General features: G+C 46.4%; 1 protein-coding gene across 5 annotated transcripts in view; it reads left to right on the top strand.

The window, feature by feature from the left end:
* LOC119455261 (probable nuclear hormone receptor HR3) overlaps positions 1-14,228 on the top strand; it is a 123,014-nt gene extending 108,786 nt beyond the window's left edge. For all 5 annotated transcript variants that reach the window (XM_037716666.2, XM_037716665.2, XM_037716664.2 and 2 more), the window contains 5 exons: positions 2,165-2,286; positions 3,737-3,869; positions 5,385-5,492; positions 9,266-9,382; positions 10,520-14,228. In XM_037716666.2, the coding sequence (XP_037572594.1) occupies positions 2,165-2,286; positions 3,737-3,869; positions 5,385-5,492; positions 9,266-9,382; positions 10,520-10,779 (740 nt within the window). In that variant the 3' untranslated portion in view covers positions 10,780-14,228. The remainder of the gene's footprint in view (positions 1-2,164; positions 2,287-3,736; positions 3,870-5,384; positions 5,493-9,265; positions 9,383-10,519) is intronic.
* Positions 14,229-23,034: the final 8,806 nt, after the last annotated feature.

The following is a 23,034-nucleotide window of genomic DNA, read 5'->3' as shown; positions in this document are numbered from 1 at the left end:
CGGAAAATCGGACGGCGAAGGTTTATTCCGTCCGAAAGTTCAGACGTTCTTATACATTACTCTGTAGGGTACGTGGCGGTGCCGCGAAGGCGTCCGAATTATCGGGCATGTCCGAAAAATCGGGCGTCCGGAAAATCGGTCGTTGACTGTAATATATATTTAGGACAAGCGTGCCAGCTCCTAGAGCTTAAGCCCACCATCACCCTAAGCTTACTTTTGTATGATTCGTTTCTCTGACATTTTGACCACATTCAATTGAGCGTGATACTATTTCAGTCTGTATCAAAGAAGAAATGGTAAGTAGCCAGCGAGATATGTAATGATACGGACATGCTCAAGCCGCACGAACCAGCGATAAGGGGGAAGCTTGGTGAACATTTCTGTTCTTATCTACTGCCGTACGGACAAACTGCACAACGTGACGTCTCAGAGATACGCCGCTGCCATACTCCAGCACAAGAAAAATTTATTATGTCCCACTTTAAAAAGTTACGTGGCAAGGTGTACTTCCCAAAGCGGTGCACAGTGAATAAAGTGAGACGTTTTATGATGTAGTCGATTGCCTTTTTTTGTCTGCACTGTGCTTTTTTTTTCGTTTATAAGCACGCTGTTGTTATATTTTTCCTTTGTTACCCTCCTCGTTCCTCCTGCAGCGTACTTCACCTAAATAGCCACATCATGCTCGTTGGACATGTGCTGATTTACGTGCTCTAAAAGTCATCTCAGAGAATCTTACAATATTAAAATATCCTCGTTCATAATGCATCCATCGAGACCACTTTTTGAAAAAGTATATGCGATATGCAGCAGTATGTATGTTGTGTTATATGTTAATTGCGTTATATGTTTTTAGAAGCATCGACGTGTCAAACATTATGAGCGCAACTTTGATTGACTGAAGCGTAGCGCGTGACAAGGACGCTTGCAAGCGTTGCAAGCGATAAACATAGCAGCTACGAGAGCATGCACACGCCTGCACGCACATATACACGTTCCTGCAAAGGAATGCTCTCCCGTGCAGGCCTACGCTCACACACAGACACACGAACACGCACGTTTGTATACTCGTACAACGGCTGTGTCCAAATTCTGTGTCGACGTTATTTTCACTGTTCGTTGTTGAGTTGAGTAAATGGCACCACCAAGCTCACCTTGTTGGCGCTGTGGTTGCCAATAATGCAATAGACTTGACAGAGAAAAGTAGTTCCGCTGGTGATTCTTTGCAAGCAGAGTGGAATGCATTGTATTAAGGCGTTGTGTGTGTGTGTGTGTGTGTGTGTGTGTGTGTGTGTGTGTGTGTGTGTGTGTGTGTGTGTGTGTGTGTGTGTGTGTGTGTGTGTGTGTGTGTGTGTGTGTGTGTGTCGGTTTTGCAGATTGCAAAACTGCGACGAAGATGTGTTATATATAGTGGTTGCACACAAAAGAGCACAGTGTAGCTCGATATTCCTTGTGTTCCTTCTTTTTTTCTTTCTTTGTACGGCTTCTTTGTTTGGAAAGTTTCTGTAGATGCTGCAAGTAGTCTAAAAGCTTAACTGTGGGCAATGGACTAAACTAAGACACAAATAAGGCCACTTGTTTTTGTTTCTTGTCTTCACTTCAGCTCTTAAAGCCCCTTTAGTTAAGGACCAACTAGCTCAGACGAATAGCATTCTGTTCATGCTACGGCGACGTTTGCATTGCTTTTGTGGAATCAAAGGATATGCCTCCGCGCAATGGGCACGTGCAATGCCCATAATGTAACACGCCATGATTAACCGACAGCTATTCTGCAGTCCTTCACTTTGCGACGCTTGTCTGTATATTATCGCTTATGTGGATTGTGCTGCTGGACAAAGTAAAAACGAGTTTGTATTAATTTGAATTTGGATTAAGACCAACGGATGCCATAACTTACCATGCCCAGCTACGTTTTGTAAAGAAAAGCCGCAGTTCTTGCTAGCGTTATACCTGATGACATTATACCTTATTATTGCCAACATATACCTGATGAAAATGTAGGCTATTAATCATAGAAGAGTGAAAGAAGAGTGAAAGAACTCGCGTGTGTGCAACCATGATCACAGAGCGAACACTGTTCGTGTTTTTTTCGGTGATGTGTGAATCAGCGGCCCTGCGGGACGCTGTTTCACTGAGGCTGACGTGCTTTCTCTGGCGTGCTGCGCAGATCTGCTCGCGAAGACTGTATCGGACGCGCACAACCGCACCTGCCTCTACAGCACGGAACAGATACAGGAGCTGACGAGGAAGCCGCTAGACATCTCTCGCGTCATGCTCTACAAAAACATGGTGGGTGACGTCATTAGAACGGCACAGGGCAAAATAGGCGTGACAAACGAAGGGAAAGATACGGCATTGACGAACGCTGACTTCCATTGGTTACATTTCAGCTGCGTAGACTGCTTACTCGTGTGCTGTATTACACAAGCGGGCAATACAACTGTCGCCATAACACTCTTTGTCTACCGTCCTGTCACTTTCCCAAGATGCCTTTCTTTTTCTCTTGCGCGAACTAACGTGGTAGTTGTATTAGCATTTGTATATAGAGCTGACATGCAACTACATCGATGTTGGTGCAACTTTATTGTGGATTTCAAGTTTCCCGTTTGTGGATCTTCCTCAACCTTGGTGATTTCTGAAGGACACATTTGAGTAGCTTTTGTGCTACTGTATGATGTGCTTACGTAGTGATGGTAAAAAGAGAGCCTCGGTGTTTCTGGCCGTTCTTGCCTTCTATTTTAAGACAGTACTTGTCCAAGGTTACCTTTTCGGGAAAAATCAGCTTGATGGTGTAGTCGTGCACAGGTGCAGAGCTGAAAACTGGCGCTCACTGATGTTCACTGGAACACAGTAGGAAGTGTTATGTTTGCACTGGAGCAACAATAGACTGTACCAAGAAATGAGTGCTTGAGTGGTTGAGGCGGCATCGACACATTGCAAGAGTCTGCTCAAGTATTTCTTGAATCAATCATGCAAAGTTCTTGGCTCTGCACGTTGTCAGTGTAAAAAAAGAAATTCTTTAGAGGTTTGCATGACATTTGATGAGCGACCGGCAAAAACTGATAAATAAAGCTTTGGAATGAGTTATTGAGCCTCTGGCCTTCTGCAGTAAATATTTTGAGCTGAAACTTACTCAGAATACGTGGGAAGTCAGCGCCGAGTCAAGCCGTATCTGTTTTTCCTTGTGTCCTTGCCTATTTTGTTTTGTGCCGTTCTAAGAAGAACCAAGCGTCTAGCCGAAGCCATGGTTACGATGGTGGGTGATGTCTATTTGCTCGTGCTGCTGCAGCATGCCTAATGCTTAGCACTGAATCCACCCGCTTAATATATTTAATACTAATGAATATATTCATAGTGTCCGCTCTAATAGATAGCTTAAACGATGAAAATGATTTGATATAAGAAGGGGGCATAGGTTGGTATTTGAAAGGAATTTTTGCATGGAACATTGCTCTAATGTTATACTCAAAAAGTTATTTAACGAATATTAAACTGTAAGAACGGATAAATTAAATTCAGATGCAGATTCACATTAGCCTATTTCAAATGTGTTCATATTTACAAAAGAAAAACATATTAATTTGAAGCATTAGCAGATGGTTTGATTGGAGGCTGCTATTTTTTTTTTGAACGAAAGCGTTCTCATATCACTTATGATGATGACACCAGTGGTGTCATCTAGAACCGTGCCTTGCTTTATTGCACAGATCACTCACACTTGTCACGTCTTGTCATCTAGGCACACGAGGAGCTGTGGCTTGATTGCGCGCAGAAGCTTACACAGATCATCCAGCAGATAATCGAGTTTGCCAAGATGGTACCTGGATTCATGAAGCTCTCCCAGGATGACCAGATCGTTCTTCTGAAAGCAGGTGTGTCACTCTTTGGCATTGGATTTAATTTACTCACAGGAAAGTTGTGCCTAACTAAGCCGCGACAAGCATGAGCAGTAATTTTTTGAGACGCTGCAGGCTGTCCTTGCTGTACTGAATACATAAAAGATCTTAAGCACGGCAGCTTTACAAACAAAGGCGTGCTGAATGACTGCAAAGTGAGCGTCAACAGCGGAGCTTGTGTTTGCAGCACATTACAAATACCGAACTCAGTACTTGTTGAAAAACTGTGGATAGCCCCTAAACGTAAGCAAATGGTCCGCTTGTAAACAAATATATAAATATGTGTAAAACAATATGTAATATGTGCACTAGTACAATACACTGCTGCATGCTTCTCATTCGCTCGTACGTTGGCGGCTACTGTTTACGTTTGTCTTTCATAATCAGAGTATCATCCTGTGAAATGCTGTAGCCTTGGTAAACCAACATGCACTGTGTTGTCCTTTGTTCGCATGTGCACGGCTGTCTTATATGAGCTTTTACTTCGACTGTCACTTTTAGGGCTCAGTTTATTTCTGGTTGGTGGGTGGTTCTTTTACCTCTGCTGCGCTAATTTACTTCCTTCATTTCTCTCTATTAACGTGGCTGGGCATCATAACTAACTTGTTCAAAGACATTCGTATTAGTAGAGCTTCATACAAATATTACGTGAGTCCTGCGTTACAATCCTTCAGCCTCTGCGGGAATTGCGAGAAGTGCGCCGGTGTTCTTTATTTAGAAAAGAAGTTCCTTATTTTATGCACTATACAAAGCGAGAAAAATGAGAGAAACCCTTTGATTGTGAACACCGTGTATGACTTCCTCTACGTTAAATTTGTCTAAGTTCAACATTTCCTGAGTTTAAATTATCATCTCTTCGCCTCACAACACTCATTCATAGCAACAAAACCTTTCACTTTAAGCATTGATGGAAGCTATGCAGAAATTTCTTGAGACATTGACGAACGCTGAGAGTGTGTCGTTATCTGATGTATACTTTGAGCCGCCGCGGGTAATTGAGTCTTGGACTTTCCTGCTATTCATTGCCTTGAGAGCTGCTCAGAATGCTGAGCGGCAGATTTCAGAGGCTGAATTTGCATTTCCCGCTTAGTGAGCTGGATGACAAGTCAAGCTCGAGACACGCATGGTGAGAAGCGCACCGCACCTGCGCCAGTTCATGCGCCATAACGGCAGCCCCTAAGGACAGTTGCTCCCGCTAGCATATGTTGTATGAAACTCTACGTTCTTATTTCCCCCTAACGTTTCAGCGCTGCTTCTCCGCACGCGTACGTTGCTTGAGGCGAAGCGCGCTTTACGTTCCTAGTTGTCCTGTTTCGGTGTGAGGCTCTGCACCGTCGCAGCCCTTGCGCGAACTCGGAGGAATCGAAGAGAAGGAAACGAAGGAACGTGAAAGATGAGCAGCCCATACACTGTAACTTCTACAGTGAGATCATAGTTAATATAGTTTGTGACGGTGATTGCTAACGGCCGGTACCGCTGTCTTTGTTGCAGGGAGTTTTGAGTTGTGCATACTGAGGATGAGCAGGTACTTCGACGTCGCGACGGGATCGGTGCTCTACAACGACAGTCTGCTTCCGATGGACGCTTTCATCACGCAAGGTGAGCGGCTTTCGATGTTTTTGTGACGGTGCACGTGACAGTGCGGGAGAGTGACAATCCTAGCGGCTACATCCCTTCGTCTCTTCGTTGGAAACCTCAAAAATACGCTAGCTTTAAAGAATAGTTTAATGAAATATTTAGCATCAGGTGAACTTACGTGATGCACATTAAACAGTGTGGGTGCACCAATTCACGATGAAATGACACTTTAAGCATGCAAAAGACTGCTCGAGAAACGTTGACCAGCAACACAAGAAAAACTCCCTCTAATGTCCTCCTTGGCGCTGAGGTAACAGACAAATTTGAATAAGAATTTAACGGTAGGCACGTTCAGTTGTAGGGAGTTCCTGCAGTTCTTCGTCCGATGCCTTTTTCACGGGATTCTTGTTTAACAGCTTTCTTTTATTTCTTTCTTATGCGCTGAATTTTGTCGTAGATAATCTGTCGCGGGGTGCCTCCGTGGTTTGTAAAAACAAGCGAACTAAAATGACAAAACGCTTAAAAACACAGACAAGACAGAATACAGCTGTTCTTTGTCTTGTGCTGTCCTTTGTCTTTTCCGTGCATTTTTAGCACCTTTAGAATTTTATTCCATACCGCAAGCCAACTAGCCACACAACACGTCTGGTGGAATTTCAATGAAACATGTTTCCAGCGAAAAAGGCCTCGTACACCTACAACGGAAATTTCTCCAGCATGTCCTCTGATCGCATACGATGTTTCATTTCGATGTGTCAAGTAGTTCTCAAGCAGCAAATGTTTTAGTCCCGCGACATGAAACAAGAACTCCCGATTAGCACAAATTTGATAATTTATTACGGCGTACCCAAAACACACACAACATTTAATTTTGTTACGTGTGTCCAAATGCACACTTCATACCTACAAGTTTTCACGTTGATATGCTGGATAGTTCTGAAATGACACACTAATGAACATCCCACAGAACGCCACATTACTTTGATGTACACACGCCACACATAATTATACTTTTGCCTACACATCACTGTACACTTGACGAACATCCTCTCCGTATTGCAGTACGAGAACTCCCGATGGCTTTCTCGACAATTCTTCGTCCATATTTGGAGCGGAGAGTCCCCACTGCACTTATGGCTTCAACAGCGTCGCTAAAATAGTGTTCATGTGCCCTGCGTGTAAACCGAGGCAGCTACTGTCAGACATAGGGAGACGCCTTGCTTAGAAATAAAACTCTTTGATTTTGCAAGCGAGACGCACATGACACAACTCTGCTTCCACGCCCCCTTCGAGGGGCCGCTAGCCGCAATGTTATCACCAAACCTTCGCCGGGAGTTGCGCTGTCTGCACCTTATGGTGCTAGTAGAGTGAGTGGGAGAACTAGTGGGATATACCGGCTTACGCAGGGAATTTGGCTATGTCCACGAAATATTTGCCTTTTAGGATACGCGGCGTTGTTAATAGTTGGTCAATACAATTTTCTTCAGAATGCGTGAAAGCCAGTGACATCTCATCTCAACAAAGACTTCGCCAGGTACAAAATGTGCTCGGTTATTCTTTCATAATTGACTGAAAGAACTTTGTTTAAAACATGTCTAGATAGAGTGCTTGATGTTTGGGTTTGCCGAAATATTCCGCCTTCGTTCACGGAGCATCCTGCGCAAGCTTTCTATACATGCAAATGCAGTGACTCCGCCTCACGGCAGTTTTAGATGCTTCTTGATGTCATGCTCGAGCCACTTAACCCTGGATGTTCTTCATGCGGACATGTAGATCGTCGAAGCCAAGAATACAAAAAGTGGATCTGCATTAGCAGACTGGGCAGGTGAATATTGATGGAGGGCTTTGCGTGGCTCTTTGTCGCAATTTCGCCCTTATAATCACCCTAAGTGAACCAATTAGATAATTACGGGCATAAGACACACAGCCGGACAGTTTTCCAATGCTGTTAAAGGAGCCCTGAAACACTTTTCGACCTAACCATAGAACGGCCTCACTATTAAAGGACGTTGTATGAAGAATCTCATGCAGCAAACATTCTTCGAATCCTTCAACTATAAGTGGAGTTATCGTACCGATACCCGCCTTTCTCTCTCGTTTCATCTTCGCGAGCGCGCTGGAAGCTACAAAGCGGAGAAGCCAAGAGGGCAAAGCCCGAGCCAAAAGTTGAGCTTCTCGGTAGACTATACGCTACACAGCAAGCCGCTGCCGTCTCGGAGTTCACACGCAGCAGGCGCAGCTACGTGCAGTGAAATGATTAAATTATTTTCCTGTCTTTTTAAAATCGCATACATATGTATCTTTCATTTATTTAACTCAAATTAGCAATTATTTATTACTGAGAATGCTCTCGCGATCACGAAATAAGCCAATAGCGATGGTGGGCCAGCTGTTTTCGATGACGCTGCATGACGACATTGCGGAAGTGAGAACAAGCGACTTTTCGCTGTGTTTTACAGTATACTGTAATTTCCCTACTGCACGCAGTGCAGTGATATTCGTTCACATGTTCACAGCAGCCTCTACGGCAGATAGGTAACGTTTTCTTACAATGCTCAAGAACTGTTTCAGAACCCCTTTAACCCTTATGAATCCTACAAACACAAGTTCGGCTTCGCTGCGCATACGTTAGTTCCGCTTCACTGCATGATTTTTATTTTGATGTTGCATGACAGCGACACAGTATAGCACTACATGTGTGTACAGGCAACCAGCTTTCCAAAATTGCATCGTCGTCTTGAACTCCTGGCTTCGCTCTCACAAAAAGGATGCAAATCGTCAGCTGTTCGTGTCATGGCTTGTTGCTCGCCACTTCCCAAAGTACATAGTGCCAACTGTTGATAGTCAGGAGCCAACAAGGGCCTGTTTCGTGTACTCGAAACGATCCTCAGGTAATGGGAAAAGAAGCACTCGAAAGGAAACCAGCATCTGGTGCGAAGGTCTGCGATGTCTCGCTGTGCACGATTTCTTACGCCGAAGTGGAGCACTCAGAGGCCGAATTTTGGAAGTGTAGAAGCCCAGTTATAGGGGCGTTCATCAAAGTGATAACATCGATTTACGCTAGTTCAAGGAACACACCTTTTTAGCTAACCGTTGAATTTTCAAGCTTTTGTATGCGCGTTTTACGCATTCGGAATAAAGTTTCAAATACCAAGGCATTTTGGAAATTACCCAATCGACCATCTGTCGAACTTCACCGAAATTCGCCAACGCAACTAAATGGGCAGCATTTTCAGAAAATTGTATTTAAAAATATAGGACGAATCTCAACAACGTTCAGTTAGCGACGTTCAGAGGGTACTCAATTCTAATAATATACGCATTTATGGCACTTAGTCGTAACTTCCGTGAATCGTTATACGAGCGTTTTGTTGCGCAGCAAGCAAGCTGCAAGCAAGCTTACTGCGTTAAATGTGCAGGTTATTAGAAGGATGCTCAACGTTGCTAACTGAACGTTGTTGAAATTCGGCCGATTTCTGAAATATAATTTTTGAGAATGCTGCTCATTGAGTTTGCTGGTGCATTGCGGTGAAGTTTAACAGATGACAACTTGTTTATGGCCGATTGCGTAAAACGCATTATAGCTGAATACTGTTTTGTTTGTGGTCGGCACCGCAACTCCTTAGGGTCCATGTATGGTTGTGCTTCTGCTGTGATCTTGGATAGTTTTCCTTTCTCACTTTAACCGCCGTTTCTAAAGTAAAGGTGTGTGTGAGGTGTGTAAGAAGATTCGCTGTGGAGAACCCGTTGTGAACTGCTGGTGATGACCCAATGTATCTTTTCTTCCTGCGCAGAAACCCAAGAGATCAAGCTTGTAAATAATGCCTTCAACTTTGTGCGGAGCATAGCCGAGATGAAGCTGACAGAAACGGAACTGGCGCTCTACTCGGCCTACGTGCTGCTGGCTCCAGGTGAGTGACATCCGCATTTCGAGGACGCACGCATCTCAGTTTGCGCATGCGCACTCCCCGAGATACGCTGGCGGTGGCTGTGCTAACTTGCGAGACAGAAGACTGCGCACATTTCTTCTTTCAACCTTCGGAGCCCAGTCAGCATTTTAGAGGGTAGTTAGTGAAAACAGCTGAAGTAGTTACTCTAGACAAGATGGCTCCTATTTATAGAATAAAATGCAGTCTCGCGAAAAGCATGGATATTCCAAATAGCCACCGTTTCATCGGCAAGAATAACCTATATTTAAAAGTACCAAATATAAATGACCGAGAGATAGGTGGAGAAATGTCATGTGATGGATTGCAAACTTTTATGATGATGATGTGACACCTAGTGAGTGCTTTGGAGAACACTGATCGCGTGGTCTTGCATGGCGCTTATGAATGTAAACTTAGCGCATTGAACGTTAAATTTGATTACAGATATCTCGTAACGCACTTGCTATGAAAGTGTCGAATCAAATAGAGTTGCCCTCGAATACGATTGTCTTCAAGTTCATAATATAATCATATGTCATAGTCGTGAAATCCTTGCTAGTTATCTATTTGCTTATTCTACTTGTATGGGAAAGAAGTGTGTCTATCAAAGCGCATGAACCAGCTCTGGAAGTAGCATTTGTGCAGCTAACCTAGCCTTTTTAATAAAATTACTTATATTCTGACTTCAAGGACCCAGCATATATAAAGGTAATGTGTTTTTCTTCTTTGTTTTCTCGCTGTACCAATCATCAGCAACGAACGCGATGTAGCTGATGCACCTAAAGTTTACGACTCACGAGTTACTTATGAGCGGGTCGACATATCTTTTTGGAGCTATCATTATTGCGGTCTATAAGTGCAGTGTGGTCCACAGTTAAGTGGAAAATATAAGTGTAGAGCACGGGCGAATTGCCGCAAGCGTAATGTCTCACGATTTTGCTGCAGATGACTTGTGGTTGTTGGCGCCGGCATTATTCTATAAACCACTGCAGTGCATTGACATAGTCTCAGCCGGCACTGGCAGCTAGAGCAACACCAGAGAGAGCCGCGCATTACAGCGTTCCTTTTAACAGTGGGGCACTTGCTGTGTGAGGTGTGACGTGGCTTCGTATGGCGCAGACCGGCCGGGCCTGAAGGGCGTCTCGGAGATCCAGCGGTTGAACGCGGCCATCCTCAAGTCCCTGCGCTACGAGCTGGGCAAGACGCACGAGCAGCCGTACAAGGGCGACGTGAGCGCCTTCGACTGCCTGCTCGCCAAGCTGCCCAGCCTGCGCGAGGTCAGCCTACTGCACATGGACGCGCTGGCCAAGTTCCGCCGCACCGTGCCCCACCTGGAGTTCCCCGCCCTCCACAAGGAGCTCTTCTCCGTCGACATCTGAGGAGCATCGTTCTCGACGACGAGTTCATCCTGCGGTGCAGAAGGCCTCTCTCGACTCCGTCATCATCCGGCCGTCGCTCGCCCCGCCGTCGCAGCAGCGCTCGCTTGGTGCTCGCTTCACTGTGAAGCTTGTCTGGCTGCGGGGAAAGCCTAGCTTATAGGGCTGTGCTGGGCAGCACCGGCTGCTTGCCCAGACGACGGCCGGGGCTGCCCCCTGTGCGGACGTTGGTTTCAGGCAACCCGCTGGAAACGGTCGTGTCTTCTCCGGAGCAGTTCGGGGCACTCTTGGTTCAAGTTTTCACCTTGGTAGCTCGCCGGCAAGCGTGCTTGCTTTTTACCTGGGGATCGGTGCCCGTTGTAGCTGCTACGTGCCCGGGATGAGCCCGCTGCAGTGTGCCTTTCGACCCCAACTTAGTGGACTTCGGAAAGACTTTTGAAATGTCCCGCTGACTTTGATGCACATGACGTAGCTTTGAGCAGCGGACCGAATGATGCCGTCTGCATCCCCACCCTCACATGTTGCAACTGTACGCTGCCGGCATGCGTCCCAACAAACGACCCCGGCTTTGGCTACGCCGGGATAACACATGTTTTGGCATGACCAGAGCGGTTTCCTTTCTTGTTGTTTTTTTCGTCTAATTTTATATTGTCATTTCAAGAAATGCGACGCTGATCCAACGCGGCGTCAGGCGCCAACTCGTGGCTGTTGTATGGTGCGCTAGTTTAGCACTGTCGGTGGTTGTGTGCCTCTGGTCACCAACTTCGTAGCTGAGGTGCTTTCCTCCTCGGTATTTGCGCGAAAAATGTCCGTGCTGATGTGCGAAACATCAATCTGACAAAATGGCAGCTGTGCTGGAAGCACGTTCTTGAGTGGCAATTGCCTCATGATATCAGCGTTGTTTCTGCGATTTATTACCCGGCGGCAAAGGCAACGTTAGAATGCTGTGGGATGTTCTTACGGAAGCTGATTTTGCTTCTGCTGATAAGGGAACTACCGGAGAAGACACATCGTTCTCAGGAGCCCCCTTTTCCCTGTCCGCCTCGTTAATAGCAGGCTTAAAAGATTATTTCTATCTGTTGCTCTTATGTTCGGATAAGTGCTTTCCCTTGAAGAGATGTTATGCAAAATTTGAAGCTTGCTATGAGTGTCGGGGATTACAGGATGAATTGCTGTCGTAGCTTAAGGACCACTAATCTGCATGAACTCTGGTCGATCTTCTTTTTTGTTGAGAATACAGCTGATTGTTCAGGCCTGTTTGATTTTGTACATGTCTTTGGCGTATCTGAGCCTGTTCAGTTGACAGTGGCTTGGTGTGCTCAGTGCTGTTTGGTTGTAATGAATTTTCTTTCAAATTTAGTAGAAAAGCGTGTGACACTAGGTGTCTTTTTTTCGTTTAACTTGTGCGTGCGCAAACGAGATAAATCAGGACAAATTTTCATTTTACACCTCCCCTGTACCAATATGAGTTTGCAAAGAGAATGGAGGTTGCTTAGTCAATATTGTATTCAAGCTCGGATCCTTTCTTCTACCAAGAAACAATCGTTATTTTTTTTTCCATTCAAGAGTCGTGCAAGTTCTTTCGTCCGCTTGGCGTAGTCAGCATATTTCTTTCTGTCTTCGTGACGAGCGTTGACGCAGACCTCTAGCTCAAAAACCAGCCGAGGCTCCTTCGAAGGCAGCGTACTTTTTCGTCGTTACCATTACGTCATCCTAGCGTAGCTCAGAAGGCCGAGTCAGCCATCGGATCACGTTCACAGCTCGAGCACCGCGTATCGCCGCCATCTTGTTTCATTTCCACTCGCAGTTTCCCAAATCGACAACACTGCCACCAATTTTTCTGGTCGATTGTGGGGGGCCCCATGTGCAACTTGCAGCTATCGCAAAAAGTGCGTACGGTGTGGCGTCGACTGGGCGCGTCGAGAGAAAGGCCGTACCATGATTGTAGTGTTGTAGTGTGTCCGCCAACGGAGACAGTTGTTGGTTATCGTGCACAAAGCAGTTGAGGAACGCGGCTGGTCGTTTCCGAGCCCGAAGGTGATGGTGCTTTCTTAATTACGGAGGTCGAGGCGCAGCGGTGTGACAGACACGGAGAGGGAACAAAGAATCACATGGTGGTGCGGTTTCGGATCAACGCTTTGTCCCTAGAGCGCGTTGTTGAGATTATTGACCTCTTTCTTAACTTGTTCCTTTCCCTGTTCCCTCGCTTTCGCGCAGACGTTGTTCGGTGTCGGGCGTTTTCTTGTTAAGCCATTCGTGTTTTCACAAGTTCTTGTCCTCGCTGTAAGAGAGGTAAAAAAATCACGTGCTAACTCCGCGGAAGAAGGTCAAAAAGAAGCTCGGGCACATACAGAAACACAGAAAACAGACGCAAATACACGCACACACACGCAAAGATTACGAGGCAAAACCTAGCGCTGTACATAAGGAATCATTACCAGGTAGACATGTCGCGAAGCTCATCCAAGAAATTTTGTTTGTATTATCTTTTTTTTTGACGCTGGGAGGCCGTATACGTCCGCTTCCCAGGTAATCATACACGGAGAGAAAGAGAATGAATAAAAAAAAAGAACAGAAGCTGAGCGAGAGAAGCAATAATGTGATATCTTACACGACACCCCGTATTATATACAGAGGAAACACGAAGAGTTCTGGGCTGCCCCTTGTACATAATGCGCACCTTCGCGACCGGTCGATCTCCATAGATGTGTAATTACTACCATTTTTATTATAATATTATTATTACGATATATTATTGTTCCCTTTTCATGCGACGATACACTAACCGTATTTCTGCGGGCCCCGTTTCGAAAGCCTCTACGTCAGTGCCGTTTGTCCTGTGTTCTCGAATCCTGTTTTGTCTGCTTCCTTGTTGACAACGCCCCGGAGAGCCGGAGGTTGTGCTCGTCTCTGTTCTCGGTCGTCTGCTCAGGGACGCCAACGCGCCCGTGTCGGGCGTTGCGATCGGTGCTAGGGGGTTGCCAGGCGCTCGCGCACACTTCTCGTCATGTGTGGTGGAGCACGTGCCTTGCTGCTCTCGCCCGCCGGGCGGGCTCGCCGAGAGCGTCGCCGCCATGTTTGTTCTTGTTCTGCCGCGACGGACGTAGTAGTCAGGAGAGCCCTGCCGGTAAAGTCCACTGTAGCTCGCTGTGAAGTCTCTTCTGCACGCGAACACTTCACGCACGTGTTTGTTTGCCGGGACGCTTTCACGGCGGAATAGAGCGATATCGGCACATCCATAGCGCATGCGCAGTTCAGCACCATGGTGCCTGTATTTACCACTACATTTCCCGCTGTACCTACGCTGAAAGCAACATTAAGCTCTTAGTTAAAGTGTTGGTGGTTAGTGCTTGCCTGCCCTTCACTGTCACATTGCCCACCTAAAATAATAGTGCCCAGCCTAGCTTGAGTAAAGCGCTGACGAGCTGCATTGGGAACCTGAATGCAGATTATTCGGGACGGGGGGGGGGGGGGGGGGGGTCGTTTTTCTCCGATGCTGCTCAAATTGTAAAATTTCTTTGTGGTTATTATCCCGCCTCTTCGTACCGACGGTTAAGACGCTTTAAAAAAACAAGAGGAGGAAAGGGGGGGGGGGGGGGGTTGCAGGGGAGGTGGAGGTCAGGGCTGAAGTCATCAGCCGATTGCTAAGGACTACTACCGGCAGTTATTGTGGCAGTGATGGTGTCGTGTAGCAGCGGTGGTGTAGTGTAGTACTCGTCGTGCAATCGGTCTATTCGCGTAAATCTGCGCACTTGTTACCTGCGCGCTTGCGAGTAATACCTAAATGTTCCCTATGCTCAGAGTACGCACCATGGCTGTGAGTCAGCCAGTCTACGTTATGCCAAGTTAATTCTTGGCTGGGACTGCGATTCTGTCGCGCGGCCCTGGACTAGAGCACCCAGCGTATTCGAGTGGTAGACTAAAGCGTCCGCGCGCGCGAGAAGTGTGCACGGCGCCTGGTCGCTCAATTCGTCGGTGTAGACCAGGTTGTTTCGTGGATTGCTGTTAACGAGTGTCGGCCTCCGAAAATATCTCCTGCTTGTCGTTATGCGGCGCAGCGATTCGTTGAGCGATGATACATCGTTGAAATATGTAGTTGCGGACAAAGGAAACGTCAAACGTTTTTGAAGACTACTACCGTGCTCTGTTGCTGTACAATGCATCCTTTCTCACTTTCTTAAAAATTACAAAGTCTTCGGTGAAAGGTTTAGATGTTTTAGACAGCCTACGGGGTAACATGTCCCTTTTTTTTAAATGTTATATGCTCACTTATTTATGAAGCACAAACGTGAATGTTCGTTTTATGACATGACATGACGTGAATAAATGTACATTGTATGCCATCTTACTTTTCATTCACCTGTTCTGCTCATTTTGACTTTCTTTGTGTATACTTTGCGTATTCAGTGAGTGCTACAGCCCGTTCTTCGAGACCCAGTTTTTGGTTGCACCATATGGTTGCGCTTCTGGAATACCAGTCATTATTTAAGTTTGCAGTGCAATCAGCGATCCCCTTGCGCCGCACATTTTAGCGTTGTCCTTCATAGCCCCTTTAGGCTTAGTTTCTATAAAGCATGGGCACAACATGGAGGCACCAAAAACTCAGGTCGTCAGGAAAGGGCTCGCACGTCTGTAAAAAAAAGAAACGAGTGATCGTACGCTACTCTCTCCGCCGTCGTTTTTTTTTTTCATTTCTTTCATTCTGTCCGAACGAGTCGTCTTCTCGTTCCCCCTGTTCGGCCCTCATTCATCCATCCCAGCCCCCCTTGTCGCTTTTTTTGTTTTTTAGTCATTCGCTTCCCACGCTGTTATAGTGCGCGTGTTGTCGCTAAATGCTAACTGCAACTGCGCGCGCGTTTTCACCCATCCGAAACCTGTGTCACGCTACTCACCCTTCACTTCGCTGCCATCTCATCATGCATCTGTCACGCGTCAGCATGCTGGTACAAACATGCCACCCATAAACACATAAACGAGGACGTGCACGTCATTCGAACTTCTTTTTTTTCTTTGTATCTCTCTCTCTCTCTCTGTCTTTTGTATTTCATAGTCTCCCTTTCCGGTGCACGCTTAGTTCATGCATGCCAGACGGGTGGAGCGCTAACGCAGCTAGCCGCCTCCCTCTGCGCGTCCCATGAAGCTTGTTCGCGCGCGCACCACATCTTCATTACGGAGCGTATGACGTCACAGGGAGGGGGAAAGTTGACCTCTTTTATGACGCTATCGACGTGGCACCTAACTCCAACACACTGGTCGGTTCGTTTTATCATTACCAGAGTTGGAGACATATACTGTATGTACGCAATGTGTTGTTCTTAACGGATAAGGCGCATGTAGAGATGAAAAGCGCCCGAGTGAAGCGCACTTGCAGGACTCGGAGGCCCCCGTGTACAGAGTTAAGAACACAGCAGCGCTTGTTATCGCCGGCGACAGTGTCTTAAGCTTCGCTGCGTTTTCTTTCTGTCTGCGTCTGTCCTGTACCTGAGTATGTGAGCACTTTCTCTGCAACACTCTCCTCCACGGAGTACAGCAAATGAAAAAGAAAAAAAAAGAAAGCGAGTGATGTAGCGTTTAGGAGTTGCGCTCTGACGCCTTCCCTAAACGACAAAAAAAAAAAAAAAACTTAGTTCGTAAAGTAGCAGTATTATAGGCGGGACAATCTTTGAGCATCTTGAAGTGGCAGAGAACCGTTGAACGTGTCTGAAGGCCTGAAAATGTCTGTACTGTTAGTTTCATACTGAAATCGCTTGTGCTTAGCCGACTAGTACGGGTCTGTTCGTAACACATCGACAGGTGAAATTGTGCGTGTGCGTTGTTTTTATTCGCGTTGATAGTTTTCTTCGACTATGTCGTTGAACTGAGTGTACGCAATCTTTACAACAAGTCAGTTCGGAAATGTCGACCGTGAGCAACTTTTAATTCGTATCACTGCTTCCTGCGTAACCGCTTTCCCCATTATTCCGCCATGGATGGCACGTTTCCATCAGATTTATTGCCTTCAGGACCGATATTTGTGCGACATGTCTTCGTCTATAATGCTTTATCGCAAGCCACATGAAAGGAGATTATGTTTAAAAAAGGAACTATGACTTCCCGCTGTATAGTACAGCGCAAATGGGTAATATGGGACTAAATGTTCCTTCATGAGTTCTGTTACTTTCGGGATAAAGCTGAAGGTACATGTCTTATGCCCATTCGTGAAATTTATGCCCGAAGGACACCGGTCAGCGGAATCCGAGTCTTACAAAGAATGCACAACAGAACAAATGGCATTGAATATTAATAATTTTGCACTGCATTAGGCAGTGCTTTCGCTTCTGAATCAATGGATACAGGTTGACCCTGCTATTTATACAATGGCTTGCAGTTCAGTTGGCTAGGAGACTTGCTCAGCCTCCTGAGAAAAAAAAAAGAAAGGAAGAAAAGAAATGGACTGAACATTCTGTCACAGCCTATAGTCCTGCAAAAAATAAAATAAAAATCACTTAACCGGGAACATCCCGAACGACGGCGATTGTTCAAGGAAATAGCAGAGCAAAAAAAAAAAAAAAAAAAGGAAGCTCCGGAACCTTTAAAGTTGGTTTCCGTGTGACAAGGGTGAACTCACGCATGACGGGAGGTTAACGTAGTAGTTAACATATAACATTTTGCACACTATGAACCACAGGATCGTGTAAAAGCTCAAAATTGGCTATCTTTTTCTGACGATGTGAATAGCTTGATTTTGTTCTGCTCGTGGATCACCGGGAATGAAGGGAAAAGAGAGGAAAATGGGTTGAAGGAAACAAGGAGGGGGGTTGTGAGCTAAATATTCGAGCTGGCTAGCAAAGCACTGATCGAGGCAAAATTGCGACCGATGAAATGGAAAGCTGGCGTTATTGATGTTTCGCAAGCATTACTTCCTGGTGCCATAAATTGGCGATGGATAGCTCCATCGCATTCTTTCTCCCGTAAATCGTTGCAGTGGTGCACTCTTCCCGATTCTCCCCCAGACGCACCCTCTCTTTTTCCCTTGATCGCTTCCTCGCGTTGCGTCGAATGTCGAATAAAAAAAAAAAAAAAGAAAGGCGCAGTGACAGGTGCTGCCCTCCTGTGGACAGTCCGACGCTTTGAGGAAGCGCGCGAGTATAAACCACTACAGACAGAGATGCTACTATATTCGCAACATAATATATTATTATATTATAGAGAGTGCCTTCATTTTCACCTGCTCGCGTCGTAACACATACAGCCGGTCAAGCCAGCCAGCCTCAAAAGCACCGCCGGCTTTGTCTTCATTAAGCGTCGCGCTGTAGCTGTAGCGGTCGGTGATGATGGCCTGCGTCACGTGTGCGCCGTTCCCTTCCTTCTCACCCTGCTCTCTCCACACGCACGGCGTCACGCAAGCGGCCTGCTTTGTAGATACACCGCTTCCCCTCACTCGCTTCAAACACCGACGATCGTCTCGGGTTTGCGGTTTCTCGCTCGCATACACTGCCATCGCGGCTGCATTGCGGTCTCGTTTCTTCATTTCTGTTCGTTACCTTCACTGTGTTGCGGCCTAGCGTGCTGTGAATCTCTGGTCGCATCCCGAACGAATCAATGCCGCTGCTTATTTGCTTCCTGAGGAAATGACCGACTGACAGTCTCTACGTTTACTGCACCTTGCGACTTCTTTGAGCTCTGGCTACTAAGAGCTGTCCACAAAGCTTTCGGAATACCCTCAGCGTTGATTCTGCCAGAAGGGCCATTGAACTGAACGAAAGGTTCGTCGAGCTTATCACGAACTTGTACACGGCTTAGTAAACTGAACGCGAATACCCGCCGCAGTGTTGCTGAGCGCGAGGTCGCGGGTTCGACGTCCAACACAATTTAATTTTCAAATTTATATCGAGCAGGATAATAGGAAGGACAGCTGCAGTTTACGTTATTTGTCCTGGTACACAAAAGGTGCATCATATTCGGCGCATCTACTGGTTTCTTGAAAGGAGGCCACGTCTGTTCTACGCTTAGGAACAACACGGCGTGCAGGTCCTCAGGTGGCAAAACAAGCGGCGAGCAAGGTTTAGTCGGCACGCTGCGCTTCGCGCTCTTGTGGGTTCCACTAACCATTGTTCTTTCTGTCCTCGTTGTTTGATCTTGTGTTCTCCACATAACAATGCGTTCTCCAATGTAAATTTCTTTCTTGCGAGTGTTTCATTGCTGTCCTCATGACAGCCAACGTTTTCTCTTTGGCGCCCGTTTCCTTTCTTTGCCCTACTGTGTGTGTCGTTAGGAACTCTTTGGGATGGAACTTATTATTTCGACAGTGTAATATATATTGAAAACGAATAAATGAATAAAGAGAGACGTTTCATGTGACACAAATAAAGTGTATCATTCGAGGTTCTCTTGTCTCCCTGTCGTTCATCAACGCAAGGCCTTCGGCCTGGCATTGTGGCCACCGTCCTCCCACGTGCCTCGCACAATTTCAAAATCTAGAGCTGTAGAAGAGAAGATGCTCATCGGTGAGTCCTGAATGTTGGCACTGCGAGTGAATGTCGCATGTCGCAGCTAAGAGGCGCAGAGAGAAAGAGAGAGAAAAGACAAAAGAATCAGGCAGAACCCATATTTTGGGGATGTTTATCGTCGTTAATGCGATTAGCATTGAAGTGGTGGCGCACATGTAATTTGGTGCTGTGAAATTCCTTATCAAAAGGATTGGTAAAGAATAGTTTAATGTTATGTAATTATGAAACTCGTGTTATTGTAAGAAAGGTGAGATGTGCAAGCTTTGTGTGTTATATTCTTACAGGTGATGACTACGCAAATAATTGGTGCTGAAAGAAGATTAATTTATCTTGAGAAGATTGGCGGTGGCCTGGAAGAGCTATCGCCGAAACGCGTCACGTGCGAACCGTGCACCGCAGCAGGGCCCCTCCGCTGAGCTTCCCTCAGGACAGGCTGCGGGATCTACAGCGGCGCGAAATCACCCTCGTAGCCTCCGAGATCGCACCGGTGCGTGCCAACGCTGAGAAGTAATCCCTCGTTGCCTAGCTTGTGATCGTGGCCGAGTGGGTCCGGCTACTGTGGTCAGGAACCGTGGTTCGATACCGACCAGCACCGAAGTTTTTATTAGAAAGACCGCCGAAGTAAAGAGTATGGAAACATGATGCAAACAGCAAAGCGGGGGAAGTGGGCTAACAATGGATATCGCATTGAAATGTCCGGATTGATATATTGCACGAGGAAACGAGAAAAGTGACCTAAAGAGAGAGAAAGATCGGCAAGAAATAGTAAATCTGCGGCGCACACAATTCTCAGATAGCATCACTGTAATACATATAGCAGTCCCAGTAGACAGCAGGAAGCGAACTAGCGCTATATATAGTTGCCTTTAGCGCAAGATGTCCGCTGTGACCACTGTCGTAATATTTTAACGCGACAGCGTTAAGGGCCCAGTGTCGCTGAAAATCCGCTGTCGATGTCGGCGTCAGCGGCGTTGTCCGGTCAAGAAAATCATCCCGCACCACGCCGACCACGCAGTCCCTCCGCGTGGCGCAGAGGCGCTGGTGAACTAATTGAATTTCTCAAAATAAAATGAGTCAGAAAAATCGTAAAGTACGACTCAACCACAACCTACAGGCATGATTGTGTCCGATTGCAATTTGAATATACCAGAAAACAATTCTGTTACGCGGAAACTCGAACACAAACCCCTTTTCCAGCATTTCTACCATTCACACAGCAGCGCGCCCCAGTCGGTGGTCCTTGAAAAAACGCCATCCAGATGGCGCTCGCCTCCTCGGCAGACAACTGAGCCAATCGCAACTGAGTCAATCGACAAACTGAGCCAATCAACAGACACTGTGATGTCGATGATAGGATAAAGAAAATGGAGGATGTCCAGGATGAGCGTGTAAGACAGATCGCAGAGCTGAGAAATGAACTAAATATAGAGCGTGATGCACGGAAAACAGTAGAAGAAAGACTCCGAGCAGCCGAAGACCAGGATGAGCTTGTAAAACGGATCGCATAGCTGAGAAATGAACTCAATGTGGAGCTTGATGCACGGGAGACAGTAGAATAAAGACTCCGAACAGCCGAGGAAAAACTGAACAGGGCCACCATTACGAACGAAAATGGCAGTGATGATGAAACGCCGGCTACCGGCGGGACAGGACAGGAAGGGCCCACAAAGCGCACAGAATGCGTGGAACATGCAGGGTGGGCGGCTGGAGGAAGGGTCACCTACCTTGAAGCTGCCGCTAAGGGAAAGCAGGAAGGCTGGGGTCAATGCCCTTTGTCAAATCCGAATCACGCGGACAAGGAGGACAAAGGGAAGCAAGGTGAGACCTCGTCAGCAGGAGAGAGTGAAAAGGTCATAATCACGGATGATTGAAATCTGTCTAGGTGCTCAGAGGCAATTGTGGAGCTGGTGAAAGGCGACAAAAGAGTGGCGGTAGGGACATTTCCAGGGAGGACATTGGGCGATGTCATGGAGCGAGCTAGAAAAAAAAACTCGCGGAGAATGCGCAGGCACGCAACCTTGTAATAGTAGCGGACGGCCTAAATGACGTGCTGAGCAGGAAAGGGGCGGGACTAGCCCAGCGTTTGGCGAAGGGTGTAGACGACTTACGCGAGGTCTCTCCTCCGGTGCAGATTGTGGTATGCACTGTACCGGAGGTACCTGTGCGTGACATTGACGTACACAGAGCAGTTGCGGCCATTAATGAGGCGATTTGGAAAGTGAGCTGAGGTTTTCGAGGTTGTGGAAGTCAACAGGGAAGTGCGAAAGTATCATCATCATCATAAGCCTATATTTATGTCCACTGCAGGACGAAGGCCTCTCCCTGCGGCCTTCAATTACCCCTATCTTGCGCTAGCTGATTCCAACTTGCGCCTGCAGATTTACTAACTTTATCACCCCACCTAGCAACTGCATGGCTCTCTGGTCGTGCAGTTGCTTTTTTTGGGAGGCCCACGGGCGCTCTGAAGGCCAGGGTAAGTAGTAATGAAGAAGGTCCCTTAGAGGAACCTCTAACTTGCAGTGCTGGTAACAAAAAAAAAAAAACGAGAAAGAAAAGAGCGCACTGTGCAATGGGTTACATAAATATGCAGGGTGGTAGAAGAAAAGAAAAATGGTTTGAAATTGAGGAGCAGTTAAATAGAGAACAAATAGGTGTTTACGTGGTTACAGAAACGCACCTTAGAGACGTAGAAGAGCCACCAATGATTGATAATTATGTTTGGGAAGGGTGCAACCGACCCAAATTGGAAAGAAAGGGAGCAGGAGTCGGAATGCTCATACATCAGGGGGCCAAGTGGGAAAGAGCAAATTCAAAGTGTCAAGAACATCTTTGGCTATCAGGCACAGTCAGTGGAAAGAAAACTTGGCTGGGCCTGACGTATTTATGGACAGGGAAAAATTGCAAAGAAAACAACCAAGAGTTAGTGGAATGCCTAAGTGCGGATATTAAGAGTTTCCGGCATGAGGGTGCAATTTTCCTGTTGGGTGACATGAATGCCCACATACAGGATCTAGACGGTTATACAACAACGGGAGGTTAATGCTAGATCTCTGTGAGCAACGTACCCTCGTTATCGTGAATATACGGTGCCTAAATGTGATGGCCAGATCACATGGGAAGGCGGAAATAGACAATCGCCATCGATGACTGCCTGATGACACAAGGAATTTATGATAAGTTGAAAGAAATGGTAATTGACGAGGAAGGGTATAGCAGCATAGGAAGTGACCATAAACGCATTATTTCGAAAATGGGATATGTAGCTTGGAAAGAGAACAAAGAACGAATAACGACCAGTCTTAATTTGAACGCTGAACAAATAGCAAAAATAGTCACAAGAGTCGAGAAAGAACTTGACAAATGGCCAAGCAAGGAGGGGGAATAGAGCTTGTAAGTGTAATGGCGAGAGAAATAAGGAAAGAGAATCAACCTGGTTGTTGGAAAGGAAAAGGGAAGCCGAAAAGCCGGTGGAACAGGTAGATACGGGAGACGATCGACGGACGAAAGAAAGCATCACGAGAACACAGGCAGGAAAAAAATGCGCAGTTGCCTCAGGATGAAATAGGCAGAAAATGGGAAATATGTCGCGAAAAAAAAAACATGGTTCAAATATTAGTTCAAGCAAAGAATAAATGCGAAAGTGAACATTGGCTGTCAGAAATACATGAGAAGAAGGAGGCCGCCGCTAGAATACTTTGGAACCGCCTTAACTTATTAGGCAGAAAGTCGGGAACAGCACAACACAATATCCTTGAAGAAGATGGAAACA

Source organism: Dermacentor silvarum, chromosome 6 (genome assembly GCF_013339745.2).
Source record: "Dermacentor silvarum isolate Dsil-2018 chromosome 6, BIME_Dsil_1.4, whole genome shotgun sequence".
NCBI lineage: Eukaryota > Metazoa > Arthropoda > Arachnida > Ixodida > Ixodidae > Dermacentor > Dermacentor silvarum.
Note: the sequence above shows the minus strand (reverse complement) of the source record. Positions and strands in the feature narration are given on the sequence as shown.